Source organism: Camarhynchus parvulus, chromosome 7, assembly GCF_901933205.1.
Source record: "Camarhynchus parvulus chromosome 7, STF_HiC, whole genome shotgun sequence".
NCBI lineage: Eukaryota > Metazoa > Chordata > Aves > Passeriformes > Thraupidae > Camarhynchus > Camarhynchus parvulus.
Window position 1 is genome coordinate 31,848,866 of NC_044577.1, and position 21,355 is coordinate 31,870,220.

At 39.4% G+C, this 21,355-nt stretch overlaps 1 protein-coding gene across 2 annotated transcripts in view; it reads left to right on the forward strand.

The window, feature by feature from the left end:
* The window catches only part of THSD7B (thrombospondin type 1 domain containing 7B), a 298,626-nt gene that overhangs the window by 38,890 nt on the left and 238,381 nt on the right, over nucleotides 1-21,355 (forward strand). For both annotated transcript variants that reach the window (XM_030952035.1, XM_030952034.1), the window contains exons 2-3: nucleotides 15,484-15,577; nucleotides 17,551-17,724. In XM_030952035.1, the coding sequence (XP_030807895.1) occupies nucleotides 17,586-17,724 (139 nt within the window). In that variant the 5' untranslated portion in view covers nucleotides 15,484-15,577; nucleotides 17,551-17,585. The remainder of the gene's footprint in view (nucleotides 1-15,483; nucleotides 15,578-17,550; nucleotides 17,725-21,355) is intronic.

Consider the following 21,355-nt stretch of genomic DNA (forward strand, 5'->3'; position numbering starts at 1 on the left):
ATACATACGTGTTTTCTTGCTGTGGTGTTTCTGAGAGGCTGTGGGAAATGGAGTTATTAATAAACACATTCAGTAAGTACATTAATGAGTGTATTTTATGTATATGACTGCACATCTGCATACATTACATGCTCCAGGGCTTTATCCAGAATGGCAGTTTTCCTTCTGGAAATAAAATGAAACAAGTTTTAACCAAGGAATTTATTTTAAGTGGATTAGGTCGCTAAAAAATTTCATTTGAGTTCAGTGATGGCAGACTCAGGTCCAGTATTGTAATACTTCATATCAAATGGCATAAATTCCTTTGATACAGGATTTATCTAGTGCTCCTTGTAGTCTTGTAAAGAAAGATTTAGAGAGAGCTTTTAATTCATACTGATTTTCTTTCTTAAAAGAAGTTGATTTTTTTGTCATGAAAAATTCATATATATTACACTAATTAAGAAGTGTATGCACCAGATCTGTCTAGACATAATTTGTGTAGGTTTTTTCTCCTTCCTCTTCAGCCTCTCCTCTAGTGCAGACTTTTTGAACTGGATCCTTTCAGAAGGGAGTCACTTCTTTACAAAAGCTTAGGTGTTGGCACAAGCTGGGCTTTTAAAAAACATTTTTAATCTATCCTATTATTTTTCATATCCTATAGCAATATATAATGGCTTTTATTAGGATGGTTACAATGTCTTTTTAAATCCCCAAATAACACTTGGCATGTCAGGATTATATATAAGCATAACCTTTTTTTTGAGCGTGTCTGGAAATCACAAGGAGCCTGATGGACGCTCATTTTTCACAGGCTGCTGTTCTAACCCCCCTAAGGCAATCAGAGGAGAGCTTGCAGTAGGGTATGTAATGTGAATAATTTTGGATACATTTCTTTTTCATTTCTCTAAGATGCCTGTAAAAGAGTCTGGCTTCTGGAGCTTCTCATCACCTGCTTTCTGCAATCCCAGCCCATTTGCTGTGTCTCGTAAGGAGCACCTGAAATCACTGGTCACATTTGAGGGTAGTCCTAAACAGGTTAGAATGATTTTTTTTTCCCCCCAGTCATTTTTTCCCATCAGTCAGACTCATACTGCTGTATTGGAATGGAAATGTACAGAAGAGACAGGGTTCACTGCTCACATACCTGTTTGTTTGTTAATTTGGTACTTTAAAATTCAAATTTATAGCTATAAATGATGCTTAACTTCATTTATGCAAAGAAGAATTTACATAAATACACAATTTCTTATTTCCCTACTCTTAGTAGGGCAGGAAAGTGAGATCCATTTAAAGTACACATCATAGCTTCAGTAGAAGTTTTGGCATGGATACATGTATTTTCAGGATGGGTCTTTGGTCTGTTTAATGCAGGAAGTGAGACTGGATGTGCACAGTGATCTCCTTAAATGGTGTCAGTATTTATTACCAAAAATGAAATTACAAAGTTTGGAGTAAAACAGGTATCTCTCTGTTTGTTCAGAAGTTAATTAAACAGTAGCAAACAACCTTTGAATGGGCTTTGAATTTACAGAAACTTGATTAGAATGGAAACAGGCATGGATGTTGAGCAGATTCTGGTGGGTGTGTTTGAGGAGCTGTTAAGGTATAGGTTTGCATGAGGGTAGTTAGAGCACTGTATATGTACAAAAGCAGAAAGAGTTATACTGCTGTAACTTCATTCCTAATTAACCTGTTTTCTTAGAATATTATGTTTATTTTTAGCTCTGAGAGCAACTCTGTCTTTTCTCTGATGAGAAATGCTGTGTGAGACAAAAGGGAAAGTCAACTTTAGACTTATTTCTCTCTACAAGTTGTTTTGCATTAATAAACAATGATATTTAATACAGCAAATGTGTGAAGGGAGGAAATGAGCAGTGTTTTGCCCGTGTTCCAGTGTCTGTATATCACTTTGGGTGCATAAGTGTGCACTGAAGTACCACAAAAATGGAAACATTTGTTCTGTCTCAGATCATGGGTTGTGTTAAGGTTCGGTGTTTGCTGGTGGAGTGTGCAAGATTGTGTTAGGCTGCCAAGAGATAGCAAAACTGTGCAGGTAAATGTTTAGGAGATTCACTGGAGCTGGTACATGACTATTTACTGACACTTGCATCCCTGAGAGGCCTTGAGAGGTTTCATCTCAAGTGCTGCACCTTACAGAGGGTCAGAGTCCCACTGCCTCTGATGCAAAGAGCTTCCCTTGCCTGGAGCAATGCTGCTGCCCTGCTCTGGGGTCTTGGTGGCTCCCTGACCCTGGTGTAGCACTTCAACATCTGACAGACTGGCATCAGAATGAGAAGGTTTTGCTCAGTCTGATTCTGATGCTGGTACAAGTTTTGTTAGAGATGGAATCATTTCCCAGAGTCATCATTCAAATATCTGATAGCAATTGGCCTAATCCAGAAGCAGAGGAGAAAAAGTCCTTTTTTCTTGTTGGTGTAGGATAGGCTATCAGTGTCTCTATAATGTTCCCTCATGGATTAAGTGCTGCTCCCCTGTAGGTACACCAGACATCAATCTTGCCAGCAAAGGAGAGAAGCACCTCTGAGCTGGCCATCAGTTCCTGACTATATGCTATCATCATTTCACTCTTGGGAGATGTGACATCTGTCACTTATTCCTGTGGGATTTGTGGACTATTGAGTGTTGAGAGTGACAGCTGCTTCAGTGAGCCTGGCAGCATTGATCTGAGCCTGGAGAGTCCTCATGGCTTTGCTGAGGTGACCTTCTCTCAGGGTGGGCTTGCCAAAGGATTCTGCAGCTTCTCTACGTTCTGTGTCGTTATGAACCTGCCTTTTTGTCTCCCTCGTGCTGACAGCTCGTTCATCTGAAGGTAGGGCACACATTGATATTCCAGTGCAGCTCTTCAGCTGCTGGAGGTGTTGGCACATCACAGGGATGTGTGGGAAACCCTCCCTTTTGTGTGTGTGTGGGTTCCAGCCTTGCCCACGGAGCCACTGGCACCAGCCAGATCCCCCATGTGCATCCTGCACCCTCATCCTTGTCAGAGGTTTACATCACTAACAAACCTCCTCGAGTGGTTCCCTAAAAGCATTTTTTAAGCTCCTCCCAAATAAATTCTTTAAGATTAAAAATATATGGCTTGTTATAATGTCTCTATCTATTTTGTATGAGGTGGTGCATAGCTCTATCTGCCTGCTAAATGCTGCATATAGTTTAAAGTCAGTCTTGTGCTTTCTCTTATTGATTAATCTAAAATACAAATTTACAATTGATTCTCAAGTCTTGGATGCTGCTGAAAACCTCTGCTAGGAATAGATTTATATAGATGATATTCACTGCTGTTTCCAGCACATGGAAATATACTGAAGCACTATTTTTAGATGTTTTATATGCAGTCAAAAGGTTTTTGCTCATCCTCTTGCCTGTACTTTTATTTCTTGCAGTTTGGAGAGTTTTGGATTAAAATAAAGGGAAAATTAGGAACAACAATCAATTTACCCTTAGCCTTACAGTCCCTTATTACAATTGCTAATTCATCAGTGGGTAGGTACCTCTCTTTTGTAATGGATATTGAGGATAATTTTAAAGGCAACTTTTAAGCTTAACCAATTTACATAGTACTCTGGGAGATTAGTTGCTTCTGCATAAAGAGCTGTGTGCATTCCAGGGGTGTTCTAGAGCCCTCTTGTGTGTTTTTTTGAATGTTTGTTGTAATAATAATTGATTTCCTTAGCAAGGTGTTGACCTCTAAGTAAATATTGCAGATTGAAGCAGTAAAACTTTGGAAAATTGCTTGGAAGTCTTTGGTTGGAACAGTTATTCTCAGCTCACAATTGTATCGTGTTTGAAAGATTGAGTTGGGGTCCAGAAAAAGTGTTGGATTTTATGTTCTGTGCAGGCTGTTTCCATGCTTCTGAGTTTGGGGTTCCTTGGTTCTGGATTGCTGTTATTTTGGTTTTTTTCTGCCATCAAATGATCTTCAGTGAAACAGAAGCTGCATTTTCCTATCTTGTGTCCTTCCCTTCTATCTCTGTATATTTACTTTCCTTGTTTTTTAAAGCCATTAACATCGCGAGCATCAGGACAGAAAATGTGAGAGCCACTAAATAGGATTATGTTCAAATGATGATTTAATTGAGCTCTTACACAGGATAAGAAGATTGTCTTGTTTTGCTGAACTGCAGTTTATGGAGGTCCTTGGCAAGAGGAAGCCAAGTTGCTCTCGGCATTCATTCACACCAAATCCAAATCACTGCTAAATTTGTTTAGCAGGAAAAGTAACAAATAGAGGAAAAGCAGAGCCCATGATTTTAAGTGTATTTGTGTTTGCAAATATGTGTTTTCCTGTAATTCAGAGGAAATTCTTCCCACAGGACAAAAGTTCCATTTCCCCCCCTTTCTCAGAGTTGAAATGATCCTCTGAAACATTTGCTGGCATGACAAAATCCCACTCTTGAAAGTAGGACAGGAGACATTTTCCACTTTCTACAGATCAATCTTTTTGTATAACTCAAAGCAATTGCAGTCCTTTAAAAAAGGACTCAGGTGCTGAGTAAAAATTACATAGTAAGTGGAGTTTAACTCTAGTTGTAACCCAGTTCCCTGCTAGTTTTATCACATAAAGAAAAAAGTATCCATAGAATTATGATCCAGCTCTTGTACCAACTCTGCCAAATATTGCCTGGTAGGCCAGTTTTTAAAGAAATGCTCAGGGCTTGCAATATATTTATTTCTGCCATTTAAATTCTAATTTAATTTTAGATTTGTTTATGTAATCAGATATATTGGATTACTGCTGCTATCAAGTCCTGTATTTAGTTCATACTCCTATCTTTCTGAAGGAAGAAAATGCTGCAGGAATGTAAAATAGTTCAAATAATGTGGAATTCAAGCCTCTGGGAGTAGATGCAGCTTTTAATACTGAGAGCATTTGTAAAAGAAATTCTAAACACTTTTAGGTAGCAAGACTATTTTATTCAGGTATAAGTACAGCTTTTTCACTGCAGAAGCTGTTAATTTCTCTTAGTGTGAACCCACAAAGAGAGCTTCTGCCAGCACTGATTTTTCCAGAAGGTTGGCTCAATTTTTATTTAAATTCTGAAACACATAGAAAGGAAGGCTGGAGTCTGGTAAACATCCATCTGGGTGTGCTTTTACAGAAGGCTTTATGCATTAATTGACTTATTAATTCAGCTAATGGGGAAAAGTGTAAAAAATTAGCAGGGAAATATATTAACCTGCAAAAGCCTGACGAGTTTACCTTGACTAGTGTGACAGATGCGTTTTTGAACATCTTTCTGCTGTAACCATCCCAAACTTCAGTGGACAAAGTGCAAGTTGAGTATGGATAATTGGAACTGAGGAATTTCAGCAGGTTCCTCCTACTGCTGTGTTCCTAAAATACCCCTGTAGGCCTGTCTTGGCACTGGAGTTGTTTTCCATCCTTCTCCTGAAGCAGTGTTTTATATGCCTTGCTTGCAGCTTACAGGTGTGCCCTGTAGGACTGACTGAGTATAGTTATGGATGTTATATATATGGTATAGATCTGTTTTGTGTTGCTATTAAGGCTGAGATGCACTATTAAATCAAAAGTAGCCAGTGAACATGACTAATTTCTCTAGCAGCATTTGTTGCATAGGCCATGTCTGTTCTTCCTTTAACCAGATGGAATCTAGTCCATATTGTGGTTATCAAATTTTGAATTATTTAACCCAATATATTTAAATAAAAATATATTTAAATATTTTTTGGTGCACATAACTGCTAAGAGTGAAGTAAATAACGTTTTCTGTAATTGTAGTTATTGGATTTACAGGTACTTTCTGCCTGTTTCAAAGAGAAGTATGAGTAAGGCTTTAAGAGAGGGTTGAAAGCAAGTGTGATGAATAGATAAAAGCAAAAGAAGTCAAAGATAGATGTAAATTGTATTTTAATATAGACTTTAGTAATATGGTAAAAATAGATATAATCACGAAACCTGACTATCTTAATACATTCCTGCAAGGCAACCTTAATTCCAGGATTTCTGAAATGCTGATTATTTGTAACTATAAAATTGTTATAGTATCTTCTTTTGGATATAATGTATTGTGTCTCGTTTTCTTCTCCAAGCATCTCCAGGGGAGGGAAAAAGGCAAAAAACAATAGAGAAGAATACGTGAGAGTGATGAAAATGACTCCCAGGGAATTAGAAAATAGAAGGGAAATGCAAGTGAATAAAGGGCTAGTTAGGAGAAGGAACCAAATGCTGTAGGGTGAGAAAAGGGATAAGAAAACAAGCTGAGAAAAGGTGGTAGATGTAATAAAAGTATATCTGTTGCCTTTTGGAAGAAATCAACTAGTTTAGTATGGGAGAGAATTAAGGGCAAAGGATAGAAAGGATTTGAGGATTAAGGACAAGGTGCTCAGGAGATGTGCAGCAGGTGATGAGACAGGTGGCAGAACTGAATGGAGAAAAGAGAATGTATTGAGATGGGGAAAGTCCTGATTGTGGGACTTGGATTGGGGGCAACCACAGCCTCAGATCTCATGTCAGTTTGCATGAGCTTGGCAGACTGAGCTCTCTGCTGGGAACAGAAACAAAACAAAGGATTTGGGGGCAGTGTCAAGTACCTTGTGAGATTCACAGCTGTCTGGTCCTGCTTTGAGCAGAAGGTTTGGCTGAATAGGGATGTGCCAGCCTGTCCTGTCCTGGGAGTGAGGAATGAACTGCCCTGGTGACTGTGCTCACAGGGAAGAGTGGTCAGAGCAGGCAGGCAGTCTTGGGGCAGTGCAGATAATTGTGTGATGGGAAAGGCCATGGCTCAAATGAAGCTGATCTTGAGAGAAATGAAGCTGTGAATGTGGAGCTGTGGGAATGGGCAGCTGTGTAAATTCACTGTGATTCACTGATCACCTTGCAGAACTCAGGGAGGAAATGTATCTTCCTTTTTTCTCCTCTCATGCTATCATCTTCAGTAAATCTGTGCCTTAATGATATTAAGGAGACATAAAATAGAAAATTGTATTTGAAATCAAATTAATGTCCTATTTCAGTGAATGAGATTGTTGAAATAAAGCTGCAAAACTCATAAGGACACTACAATCACTAGGCAAAAATAAATCCACATAGAGCCATATCCCTCAGACACAGTCCCTGTGACATCCAGTGGTGGAATAGGAGATGAAGGGACTGTAGGTGGCTCTGAGTTCTTGCTGATGGAATAGATGTTCCTAAAGCAACAGGAGAGAGTCAGAGGATAGGTGCAAGTTAAGGGAAGTCTCTGCTGGGAAGGTGCAGAAGGAAATGGAGGGAGAAACAAAATTTGGGCACCAGTGAGCAGTGTGTCCTGTGGGGCAGGGAGAGAAGACCCAGGCTGACACTGTCTGCAGTGTAGGAGATTTTTGTTTTGTGGAAGTGTTTCATCCAGGTTTGATGTTTGTGTGAATTTCACTCTGCCAGAATTACTTCAGTAGTAGTTTTGGCCCGTTTTCTCTGCTCAGGTGTTTAATTTTTTAGTTCAGACCAACCACTGCTGAATGCATGAATAGAAACCATTTCTTTGGTGGACCTGGCAGAGAGAAAATTCAAAAAGATTAATCCTTTTGGTGTGGCCAGGGTTGTTAATCAGGGACTCACCAGGAAAAGTGGTTCTGCATCCTTGTGGGCAGCACCACCAGAGAAACCAGACAACACTTTTAAGTTGCATGTTGAAGCTCTGAAATATAAAATTAACTGATAATTTTCATAGGTCACGCTCTTTCCCATAAACCAAACTCATCTGCTCTCCTGGAGGGAGACAGAACAACTGGTCTGACTTCTCATTATCTCTTCCTATGGCGTTCCCTTATTGAATTACTGCCGGGTAGAGGCAGCAGATGCTCATCAAGCCACTGCAGGACTCCTCTGTTAATTGAACTGTGATGGGGATGACAGCAGGGAAGGTCAGGATGATGGGACCAGTGATGTAATGTGAACTCTGGTAAGAACAACCTGCACAGGCAATTGACCTTGCTTAAATAGTGTCACAATGAGGTCTTTTAGCAGTTCATATCATTATGGTTATTTTTTTGTATCAATACTGCAGCCGTGTCAGGGCCCCCTGTGCGAATCATATTATGTCGTGTTCAGGGCAAATATATTTTTCACCCCAAAGAGATAAGACTTTCCTATGTGATAAAATACAGTGAGGGACCATAGCCAGCAACAGGGGAAAAGAAATGGGAATGAGAAAGGCAACAGAAGCACAGAATTCCTGACTAGATCTATGATTTTACTCAGCTCCAGCTGAGTGCCATCCTTTCTGACTGCCTCTGTGACAATTTGGAGCTTTTTGTTGCTGTCGTGCATAGTTAATCCTGGGTTGAAAGCAAGTTCACTTTTAAATAAATGTGCAGGTATTATGAATGGGTTTTGGTAGGAAACCCCAGATTTTTACACCAGGTTCTGCAGCTCTTGCCAAGTGCCTGGGAATGCCTGAGTTTTGGGCACACATCCCAGGGCCAGGTGCTGAGCTGGAGCACGTGCCTGGTGCTCTTCCCTCTCTGGAGGAGGTGATGGGGTGTGCTGGTGTGGCTCTTGGCTGCTGTGTGTGTCTTCTGGAGAGCCAGACCATTCCTAGGTACTGCCATGGCAGGGAAAAGGAAGTCTGGAAAACTTCCCTGGGGTCCTAAATGTGGCAGTGTGAGGAAGTTTGGTAAAAGGAGCTGCTCATGCATTTCTGACAATGAATTCCAGCTAAAAAGCAGATGCTGCTTTTCAGTACAAGCCTTATACCACTGCACTGTGCTGCTCTTGGTGAGTTGGAGTCTGTGTGGCAATCAGTAAAAGCTGAATTCAGAGTGCAGTGTGTGCCCATTGGTATCTGTGCATGTGTTCAGGAAGCAATTTTTAGAGGTTCTTTATACCAATATTTGAGGTTTTTAATATGTGTTTTTAGCCTTCAAAAAGGCTTTATTTTTTATCTTTATTTTTTAATTTAATTTTAATCTTTATATTTTTATTTAATTTTTTTATATTTATTTTTTTTGCTTAAGTAATATGGTTTTCTTAACCCTTTTGTTACAGTGTCTGCCTGGCCCACTGACATCAAGGTTGCAAAGTAAATAGAAGGCGAATCAACAAATCAGTATTAATGAATCACAAAATATTTTTTATTAATTTTGACAAATCCAGGTATAATTATTTAAAATACATATTCTGACATGAGACCTGACTTATACAGGGTTTGATTCTGTAGCAATGATGAAGCCTTGGTTATAGGAGACTTCATCACAAGATTTCATGGATGGTGTTTGATAGGAAATGAAGAGGTCCAGTGTGAGGGCTTGATGAACTCTGTAGAGCCTGTGTGTTCAGTGTTTGCCATGCATTGTGCTCTTTATTTTCTCCTTTCCAAAAGTTTGTTCTTTGGTGCACGGAAATAAACAGCTGATTGCAGAGGATGCATTGGAATAAATGTTTATTTCAGCACTTTGGAAATGAGTTTTTGGAAATGGGATCTATCTTGTGGATGTGTGCGTGTGTGTGCGTCTCTTCTTATTAGGTCATTTGGGTATGGGCTACAGCTAGGTAGTGTAAATGGCAAAATGCTAATGACTGCCTACAAATAGAGGTACAGATCTTGTAGAAAGAAATGATTCTTAGTGTGTGTGTTACAGCAGAAGGAAAAGTATACATGTAAGAAGTATTGAAGGTGGCCTCTGCATGTTTGGCTGGCTATTTTAGCCAAAGTCACCAGTGCTTAGAAGTTCAAAACTGAACCCCACATAGCCTCCACAGAACTGATTAACAGTAACATGGTAAGATTTTCTGCCTAGTTGCAGTGGTTTCTTTGGTGAGGGGTTTGGGTGTGTGCATGCATTGCTCTGGTTGATGTGAGGAAGTGTAGAATGTAACAATTTCAATTGGAGATGAGCTTCAGCTGCACCAGTCCTGTGGCAGGGAAGCAGATGGTCCCTCCCTGCTAAGCAGAGCCCAAGTCTTTGCTGAGCTCGTATGCCTGGTGGTACTTGATTGTATTATTCTGACCTTGTATTTAAGATTGATAAACTCTACGTGGTGGCCATATTCCAGTGAGGAGAGAAAAAAAAACCTCTGACCTACAGCCTGTGATGCTGTACTAATGTCAAATAATATAAAGTAATATCAGAATGCAGAAGAAAATCACTGCAGTAAGGCAATTTAATTTCTGAACTGAAAGCACTTTAATGGAAATGCTCAGGAAATCTGCCATTGTTCCAGCAGCAGAGGTTATGAGGTTGTTTATTCTTTTCTTGAAACTCTGCTGCCTTGTAATTGGTGACTTTGAACCTTTCTGTTGTTTTCCATGTGAACGGTCCTGCTGCTAAAGTCGGGACATGGCTCTCTACTCAGTCTGATTTCCAGGTTTGCCTTTTAAAGGAAAATAATTTCAAATACTAGTTTTCAAATGGTGTTATACTGCTGAATGTGCATTATATGCAATGCTTTGCCAGTGAAGTGAGAGTAATCCTCTTTGAACAAAAACTTGCAATAGCATTTACTGAAATGCTGTTGGAAGTAGTGCCAGCTCCCTTTGCCTTTGTTTAATTGCAATTTAACAGTAATCCAAGATCTGTGCAACTGTGACAGCAATTCTTAGATACAGCTGAGTTTCAAAGGACCTTCAGTTCATCCATTGCCAATGATAAAAGCTACAGCAGAGCAGTGTATTGATAATAGACTCAAACTTTTCTCTATCCATTGAAAAATAAACAAAAAGAAACTTTTTTTTGTCCCTCAAAGCTATAAAGTTTTGTTGTTACAGAAAGGATGTGCTATAATGTGAGCTTCCAGGCTGTGTTCTGCTGTGCTGGCTGAGAAGGCTGGCATGAGGCATTCAGCTATAATGTGTAAGGGTTGTAAACATAACCTAGATAAAATAACTCCCCAAAATTATTTATCCATCAAAAAATAGGCCTTTGTAAGTTTCTAAGGTGACTGTTGGCGTGTTGATGAGATGTTTGATTTGAGTTTCTGCAGCCTTTTTTTTGTATTTAATTAAATATATAAAAGTGCACGAGCAGCCTGAAAAGGTTACTTAAAAGTTGTTGGACACTTTCTCTGTTCTGCTGCTCAGAAAAAAAAAAAAAATCAATGCCTGAGTTCAGGAGAGAAGCCTATTGACAGTCTTGAGCATTTTGATCTTAATTGCTCTGCACTTGTTCCTGCTGCAAGGGGTATGATAATGGCCTGAAGAACATTTGTGAGGGTAAATTACCCTACTTTGAGTGCTGATACAACACCAAAAGGTCTGTGGCTCTTAAATCCCATTGAGAAGTCCAGGGATTGGATTTCACTTGGGTCACACTGAAAGCAGTTTGTAGAGGGAGATGTTGGGGAGCTCTCGGCATTTCTTCTGCTCTCAGTGGGCCTGGGGGCTGTGGGTGGCTGTGTCACGGACAGGATGGTGCCCTGCACAAACTCCTGAATCCTTGCCTTGGAAGTCTCCTGTCCTTCTGAGGGAGTGTAAATCGCCCACGTTTGTGTGCAAATGAAGCAAGTTTTGCTTCAGCTGTGTTTAACTGAACCAGGTTCCTGGGAAGAGTCTGCAAACCCCATTCACTTTATATTCTTGAAAGTCAAGTGTGTTCCCATGGAGTCCATTGGAAGTACTCAGAGTGAAGGAGAAGTGAGAGCAGCATTGTTTAACAGAGCAGTTCTGCTCCAGCACTGTTGTAATTAAAGTTGTTCTACTGATGGAAAGTCTATTCTCTGGTGTTTTCCTTAATGTAGTCATAATGCATCAGTCTGAGCTCCCTTGCTGGAACATCTTTCATTATAATCCACTTAGCTAAGTTTATAATTAAGCTTCTAAATTCAAACCTGCTTTTGTTACATTTTTAGGTTGTACAGAGACTGAAGGAGGAAAACTTAGGATTCGTGTTTTTTACCCCAAACAGGTTGATGTAAGTTAAGAAGCAATTAATTGGCACTACAGTAATTTCATATGTTTGCTTTTAAAGTCCTGGGTCTTCTATAGCTTTGGAACAAGAATTGGATGCAACTGAATAGAAGAATAAAAGAAAATAATTAATAGATTCTTACTGTTTTGACTATGGACATCTCTAAGATACCCAAGCTTTCAAAAATAACTGGTGATGATAGTGATGACTTACTGAGTTTTCTAGCAATGGATTATTGAGGAAGGTTGTTGAAGTTTATATCTAAAGATGGACCATGAAATTTCTGTTGAGCTTTGCAGATTTGGAGGTTGTGCAGGATTCCTCCCGCCCAAAGCAGGCTGGTTGAGACTGTCTGCTCATTCTTTGGAATGATCTTCTCTAAGAAGATGTGTGAACACCAAATACTTTTTCTGGCATTATTTACCCTTACAGTTATTGTAGCAAATTACCAGAGAACTGTGCAGGTTAATGTTTGGATTCCCAAAAAGTGACCACTTAGGACAAAAGTGATAAAGGTGCTGTCAGCAGTTGTCAACCTGATGTGTAAATCTCGTTCATATGCTCTGTATGTTTTTAACCAGGACTTTCTCAAATGCTCCTGGAAGAGGAACAAATATTCTCAGTTAATGTTTGGAGGTGAGGCAGTAGAGGTGTAGAAAATCAAGCTACCATTCTCATATGTGCAAAGTCACTCTGCTGAAATCACGGGGAGCGCTTGCAGAATCGAGTTTTAGTGTCGGAGCGTGACCTTGGGTGACTTTTTACACTGGAAGCTTCTGGCAGAGTTGGAAGTGGAGTCAGCTTTGGGTGCCTCTGCTTTAACCAGAAGACTGTTTCCTTCCAAATGTGCAAGGGGAGAAATGTGTAGGGTGTGTTTTAGGTATGGAAGTGTAAGGGAAGTTTAGTGTAACTATGTTCATCATTAAATAAAAGACTGGGCACAGAGGTACTTACATTTGAGTGCCTGTTCCTAGTTTGGCATATGTGATTGTCCAAACACTTCTGTTTTGTTACACTCCATGCCTGTAACACTAGCATTTGTGGTTTTTTGGAAATCTCTCCCCCAGGGATGGTCAGCAGTTCTTGTCTGTGGTGATCAGCCTTTGCTGCTACAAGCCAGGCATTCTGCTGCTTTAGAACAGAATAGAATGAGCTTTTTGGATGACAGCTTTCTGGGCAGGCAAGGCAGACTTTATCTGAGGATAAAGACTATGATATAAACATCCAGATTATCTTGGGATATCACACGCAATGGGTTTGTGTGTAATAGGCAAACAGTTGCACAGTTACTACTTACATTTGTATTAAGAAAATTTATTCATGATTAATGATGCTTATCTTTGTGCTAGACACCTGCCAAATGATTTATAGCCACACATATCATCTGTAATGGCTCTTCTTTTTTGTTGTTGCTATTCAAAGTATTTGAGATTATTCTAATTGCATCATGTGTTTGAAATGGAGAGAGCTACCCAGGTGTCCTTGTCAGCATTCCCATCTCATACCAAAAAGTAGGTCAGATTTACCCATGAAGGGAAAGGTCACAACTCCCAGTGAAGTCAGGGGGAATTGAGCTGATGTATGACAAGCTGAAATCATGTCTTAGGTTTGGATCAGTTTAAATTGATCTTTTTCTAAATTTAGTATTAAATATGTTGTAAATCCATGTTGGACCAGAGCCAGGCTGAGCTTCCCTAAACCATAGAAATGGAGCAGAAGGACTGGAGAAACCCCTGTCCCTTGGAGACCTGGAGAAAGAGCAACTAGTTCCTTCTGTTACAGTGCATTATGTGAGAGTGTACAGTTAAATTTGGACCATCAGTCTTTTATTTTTTAGTGTTGGATGATTTTGAGGACTCTGATGTGTCTTGGACTAGCACAGTGCCTGCCAAACGTGCCTTTGACTGCTCAGCAGTGGCTGGAAAATGGGAAAAGTTTCCCAGAGGCTTTTTCCCCCTCTCTGGCTAAGCAGGGATTAGACTGGAATTTGGCTGTTGGATATTCCATTGAGGGTGAAAATTAAATTAAATTTTGATCACTTCAGCAATAAGATACTTGTCAGCTGCGTACGTGTTTACTTATTTCCAGCGTTTTGTCACTGGAATGCCATGCTTTCAGCAGAAATGCAGGTTTCTAAAATAAGTTTGCTTTTCAAAACTAGTTTGATTTAATTCTGTCATTAAGAGAATTAGCAGTGGATTAGCAAATGTAAATGCGTGGTTATGATCATTATAAAACTTGCACGTGTCTTTTTCAAGGCTGCCTGGATATTCCCAGCCATTACAGCTAATGATGATATCCTTGTTTTTCTAAGCAAGATTCCATACCAACCAGAGTGACAAGGATGCTTGTGACTAATCCTCCAAATATCAAAACAACACCTCATTATTTAATTTCAAGAGAATCCATCAGTGCAAACTATGAACTGGCCAGGCCTGGATTATAAAGGATATTGACTAAATCCAGGTAATTTTGGAAGAGAGAGATATTTTCCAGACTAAAGCACATACCTTGAACATATTTAGGAAATAATATGTTAATGTGAAGGTGGTGAGGCCCTGGCACAGGTGCCCAGAGAAGCTGTGGCTGCCCCATCCCTGGAAGTGTCCAAGGCCAGGTTGGATGGAACTTGGAGCAACCTGGGATAGTGGAAGATGTCCCTGCCCATGGCAGGGATTTGGAATGAGATGAGCTTTAAAGTCCCTTCCAACCCAAACCATTTTATGATTTTATGATATTTAAGCAATTCCATGAGTTTAATGACTAGTCTCGATGAAATCAATTTTTAAAATATAAATTTCTTTTTTTTTCTCCTTTTTCATCTGTGTTTGCCAGTTTACAGCTAGCCATGCTGACACATTTGGGAGCTGAGATATCATGTAACTAAATTTGATGTGAAGTGTTGGTGGCCTTCATAATGTAATTTATTCATGTTTCTGTAGATAGCATATGTTGCCTGTGCAATAATTTTTTATCATATCAGGACAGAATAGCTACCGTTCCGAACTGTGTTACACAAACCTAGACACGCAGACAAATTTTTATTGTGCATTGCCGGGGTGTAAATCAGTGGAATCTATTGAGCTCTGCTGGGGTGGAGGAGATTAGAGCCCATGGCATGGTGTCTAATTTATTTCTGTTTTTTCTGACTTAATGTAATCTCTGTTCTTGCTCAGTGGGGAGCAGCAGCCAGTTATCTTTGTAGTCCTGCCCAAAGAATGAACCCCCTTGTTTTGGGCAGGAGGCTGCTGCTCCCGGGGACATGCTGCTGTTTGCTGACCCTTTGAATGCTGAGATGAAGGCAGTGCATTCAGAAAGCAGCTCCTGAGCTCTCCTTGTGCTTCATTAAAAATTTCAGCATCTTTATCAGCTGTTATGTGTGGTGTCCTTGGATTTGCCCATTTCACACCCCTGCCTGTTTAGGTGTTGGTGGTTTTATGGCATTTTCTGGCCCTGGAGGGCTGCCCTGCAAGTGCAATGCCTGCTGTCTGTGCAGGGCTGGGTGTTTGGCTCCCCTGCAGTGCTGAAATCTGAGCATCTGAGTAATTTCTTCCCTGGTTTTGTGTTTTTGTATGTGAAACCTACAGAGCTGGTGTTGGAGGCAGTGTCACTAACTCCTTGTCCTTCCCTTGACAGAAAGCTGGTGACTCTGTTTTCCCACCGCCATAGATGGTGACGGCGATGCTGAAGGCACTGGGCGAGTTGCTCCTCCTCAGCTCTTCTGTGTGAGGTGAGCAGCCATCCTGAAGGGCAAAAAATGCTGAATTGCAGGGTTTCTGAGGGCCCTTCTTCCCCACATCCCAGGACTTCACTGCTGCATTGGATTTCTGAATGATGCTCAAGATTTCTGAGCTTGTGTGCTCCCTATGAAGCCACTTGTGGTCTGTGTTACATTGCTTGGGCGTTGGGACTTGGTGGGTTGCATTCTGAACGAAATGTGAATTCTGAACAAATTTAACCCAGAAGACATAAGCAAAGCATAAATGCCCGTGTTATTTGGTCAAGTTGATGGGTTTTTAGGTTGTACATGAGATGCTGTTCATCTGAAATGCAGGAATGAGCTAAACCAGATAACAGATATTACATTGTATCTCCCACTGTAGTTAGTCAATATCTGATTAAATGTAATTGCATGAATTTATCATGATAGAAACTGTTTCAAAGTAATTTGAATACAGCTTGGAATTAAAAGCTTTACTGTATATTCAGTGTGTACAATTTCCAGATTTATCTTCAGTTTCTTATCAAGAACGATGCTGTGTATTATGTGCTATGACAATGGTGCTTTTCATAAGGTTAGGAATGTAATAGAATTTTCTGGACTGAACTTCTAATAACTGATAATTTTAATGAAAATCACCATGATTATGCCTGTGAAGACAAATCTTGAAGACAGGTATTATCTCCATCCTTATGCAAGTAGAGATGTGACATTTTTACCTATAAAAGTAGGATTAATCACTAATAAGTAGAACTATGTGGAGAATTTAAGTATGGTATAAATACACAGTATAAATACAAAAGCTGTTGCATCAGAAAAATTAATATGTAAATTTACATCAGGAGCTTGTTTGATGTGGAAGTACCATGAATGTTTTTTGAGATTTCTAAATTGTTCCCACCTGAATGTGGATGAATCCAAAATAATTTGAAACTTATGTAAAGTCTGCCTAAGTGTCTAGGTGGTCATCTTGTGGAATGAGAGACACAAGGATTGGAATTACTGGACTGAATAGGAATTTTTAAGATTTTATTTTATTGTGTGAGTTTCTTAATCTCTGCTGTTTGGAGCTTTTCTGTAGTATATAAACCATGTGGGTGTTTGCTGAAGCTGGCATTTAGGAGTTGGTCTGCTTTGTATGGGAGACCCAGAGGAACATTCCTCCTTGCTTCCAGCACCACTCAGTGATTATCTTAATGAATTGTGTGGTGTAAAACTGCTGCAGCAGCAGGACTTGATCCACTCCAGTCTCGTTCACAATGTGCCTCTGGTATCTGTCTGAAGTGTTGGGGAGCTTAATTAAAATCCTTTAGTCAGAGAGACCTCTCTGGAGTAATTGGTTGCTGACCTGGAGCTCAGTGATCCAAAGGGACTTGAATGAGTGTCCCAAATTCCACAGAAATGCCTGTGTAGTGTCTGGTTTTCCCTCTCAAGCTGGTCCATCATGTGCTAATAAGCAACCCCCATTTCCCTGCTTTTCCTGCTACATTTCTAGTGTTGCTCTTGTTTACCCCATGTTTACCCCATGTCAGGAGCTAAAACACTTCCAGGCCTGGATCTTAAATGTAGCGCATGGATTTGGAGCTGAATTTTGTACATGGAATCCATTCTCACTTTGGTTTAGTCTGCTGGTATCAAGATAACATTCCTGCTAAAGATAATAGAGAAAAGAAGGCACACACCGCACGCTGCCCCTGGGTCCATTGCCGTTTATTGGCACTGGCAGATTTCTTCCTAAGAGCCTGCTAGAAGCATTTACAGTGGCTTTGTAGGATGGGACTGTAGGTCCTCTGGGAGCTGGCCCTTCCCTTCTCTCATCCCTTCCTCCTTTTCTTCCTCTCCAAGTGAAGCACCTCTAACAGACTTGTTCTCATCCAATCTGCAGTGGCCACCACGTTACCCTTAGGCTGAGCCTGTTGCCTTGGTGGTTTAAATATTTTAACAAGCCTTCTCTTCTTTTTTTTTTTTTTTGTTAATTCTAGGAGCAAAGAATACAAGAGACTGAATTATCTGAATTATGCTTCTACAACAGAACTGGGTTTCTCCTCATTGGGCATGGCAGAGCCTGGGGAAGCCCTTCCTTTTGTTTGTTTTCTTAATGTTGCAAACAGCTGATCTGCAAGCCAGGAGAGGTCACCAGTTTGTCTGGAAAACAGGTAGGAAAAAGATGCCAACTTCTCTACTAGATACTTGCTGTATTAAAGGATGACATGATTGTCCTCTCTCCATTCTGTTTTGTTTCAATAATAAGTTTTAAAAGTCTGATAATGTCTTCTGTTCTAATTTTTTTTAATTCTGAAAAATAGAAAGTTAATTTGTGTTTGACATTAGTAATCTACATGTCTGTTGCAATTATGCACCCAGAGCATAATTCTAGACTCCTTAATGCTTTTCATCTAAGAGTGTTTTTACTGGATTATTATCCTAATATTGCTTTCTTTGAAATATTTAATAATTTTCTTTTAATTTTTGTATGCAGCAGCATCTCTTAGGATGAACTGAGTCAGAAGCCCACGCTGTTGGTTGATCTGTTTGTAATTCCATTGGTGCGTGTGGTGAATTATTTCTGTCCCTCAGTCAGGTTGGATACATGCAGTGCTTGAATGTGTACAAGGTTGGAAAGCTCTGAAGATGCTTTGGGAGCACCACCACTATTGGTGCTGAAGTGGGTGTCTGGGAGGTGGGGTGGTACAGCTGCACAGGACCAAGCATGGTGCATCAGATGTTTGTTTTGTATCACAACACACAGCAGCAGAGAAAGTTCAATGAAATGGAAAGATTGGTTAATTTGGGAAATGTTTACTTAAAGTGCTTAATCAAAAATACTGAACTGAACCAGGGGTTTCATTGCTCAGGATCCCTTTGAGGTTTGGCCTTTTGTGACTGAGCAACACAGCAATTAAATGTGATGGAAAAATAATTTCCCTCTTTTTTTTGTGTTTTGTTTTGTTTTGGAGAGGTTCTTTGGTATTTTGGTTATTTATTTTTAATTACGTTTCTGTAGAAGGTAATAGACTGAATTAGTGGAATAATGAAGCAATTTTTCTGGGAGAACTCGTGTTCTTCTGAAAGGATCAACACAAACTTCGTGCCTGGCTGCTGGTGTGGGAATCTGGGGAAGGGCTGGTAAAGTACAGCATGATACTGCATTTCCAAAGACTTTTTCTTTAAACTGTCTAGCATGTGAAATGAGGAGGAAATAAACAATGACTCTCTTTTCTCCAATTCACTGTTATTTACATGATTTTTGAACCAACTTTGAAAGGTAGAGTTGTTTTCTTAAAGACAAATTAGAGCCTTCAGTGCTGTCTGTCTTCTCTTCAGTCATTAGGGCTGTGCATTGTAAATCATAAGACTTTAATTTGACTCGATGATTCCAGCTGAAAATAAAGAGCTTTCAATGCTTCAAAGGCATCTGGGGCAGATGTAATTAGAGCTAAGAAAATTTGGTGCCCAGGATTGTGTGGGCACCATGCTCTGAAAGCCCCACAATAGGATTGTTGTTAAGGTTCCTCTTCCAGATGCACAAGAAAATTGTCAGTTCTTGTGACTCCCACAGTGCATTAAATATGTCTGATCTCTAGAGAGTCACTTTAAAAACTTTAAATCCTAAGAATATTTTGATGTACTTTCTCTGCTTATGGAGTGGCATGAGGTACAAAACAACTTTGACTGATGTGTTTTCCAAATGAAAATACCTTGTGAGTTCCAGCTAAATGTATTGTCCCAACTGAGGAAAAATGATTTTTCTCCAATATTTGTAAACATTACCCCCCCTCCCTTTTTTCCCATTGAAGTATTTTGTTGAAAGTTAGATAAAAGTTACATCTAAGGCCCAAATGTTTAGTTCCAGGTTGAAATGAATAGTATTTTCACCCAAAACATTTTGTTTTGCTGAGAAACTAAGTATAATTTGTGAAGCTTCTGCATAAGTAGAGAGCATCAGCATTTTAAATCCTGAATCTTTTGTTTTTGCAGTTTTCCTGAGAAATAACAGAATGGGCAGTATATGGCAGTCTGCTGTCAGGGTGGCGTATGTGGCTTCATTTTCTAAACATTTTCATACCCTAACTGAAAAGGTTTCTCACTATGATTAGTCACAAAGGTGTCTCTTCCAGAGGATTAAAAGGAAGTGTTTTGGGAAGAGAGGAGTGGTGACTTAAATGGATGGATCTGGAGAGGTAGAAGGGTTAACATAACCCCTTGTGGTAAGATATTAATAATAAAATATCCCTGGGATGTAGATCATGAAGATCTTGACCCATTGAAACCTGTGGCTTGTATAATAACTGTATAAAAATCATCCTATAGTTTGAGGACTTTTGTGCCCAATACAAAATAATAAAAAGTTAATAAAAGCACAGCACAGTGAACCTAAAATTAAGTAACTTTTAAAATAAAAGCTGAGCAGATCCATTGCAATAGAAGGAAAACCTGCAGCTGCTGTCCTTTTTCTTAATAAAACAATCTGAAGAGAAATGAACAGTCCATAATGGGAAAGGGGATGATCTGTTCTGTTTTTAAATCTTGAATTGTCTGTTGTAAGCATGGCAAGTTACTTACCTGCTGGGGAGAAATTCAACTTCTTATTGAAATGTCATGCTTTATAATTAAATAAGATTATGCTACTGAAAGCTCTGACTTTATGAAAATGAATTTTTATGTACTGAAATAAATTTTCCTAGCACACACAAATCCAGGGAGGCGTCCTTAATATGGATGGGGCTGGGGAAAAGGAAAAAAAAAATCATATAATTGCTGCAGTTTATAATACAGACTTTTTTTTTTAGCTAAATCCTTGACACTGTCTAATGAAGACTTGTACATTTTCATTCTGGGCTTGGTGGTCTTGGTCTAGGGGAAAACAGCAGTACTGAAATCACTGCATCTAAAAAACCCCCAGGCTCTGAAATTCTAAAACATGAGAACTTGGCAGTGTGAGGTAATTTTATACATAATCTTCCCTCAGCTATTCAGAGGGCTATCACTTGCATGTTGCTTATTGGTGACCTGTCTTAAAACCATTTATTTTCAGCTTTTGGCTTCTAGAAGTTGCAAATTAATATTTGTACCCTGTGTCTTCTGGTTTTCAGACATTTCCCGTCAGATGCTCATTTAGTGGCCACTAAACATGAAAACAATAATCATATCAGCTAAATTACTCAGCAACATCAAATAGCCAAATAATTTTCTTGCACTTGCTAAATTTAATTGGACCTAAATTCTTGTAAATTAATAGTATTTAATGCAGTTGCCAATTAGTGATTTGAATATTGCACCATGTTAATTTTCTCCAACACTTGGAGTAGTCCTTAGAGTTCCTGGAACTTCTGTAATGCCAGTATGCCTATGTTTAAAACTGTGTGTAGAATACTGACACATAATTCTAGTTGTTTTTTCTTTTTTTTTTTTTTTTTGGTGATTCTCTAAAATCTCTAAAATATCTAAAATTTAGCTCCAAAATCAGAATTAAGGGTAAGAAACAAGCTAATATTTTGAATACTTTACAGGAAGGGGCTGATAATAAGGATTACAAAGTGCTGGAGTGTCTCTTTCCAGATACTCTTTTTATAGCTCATGGACAGGTTAGGCTCTCCTTCACTGCTGGTGTCTTCAACTCCTCCATAAACTACAGCCCAGGCTTGTGCTGTTTCCCCCAAAATACAAACAGAATGCAAGCTGTAAGGGACATAGCCCATAAAAGGCTCTCAGAGCTAAAGCAGTGACATGGGTTTATTTTTTAATGAGGGAAATATTGTAAAAATGTTTTTTCTAGGATGAAAATGC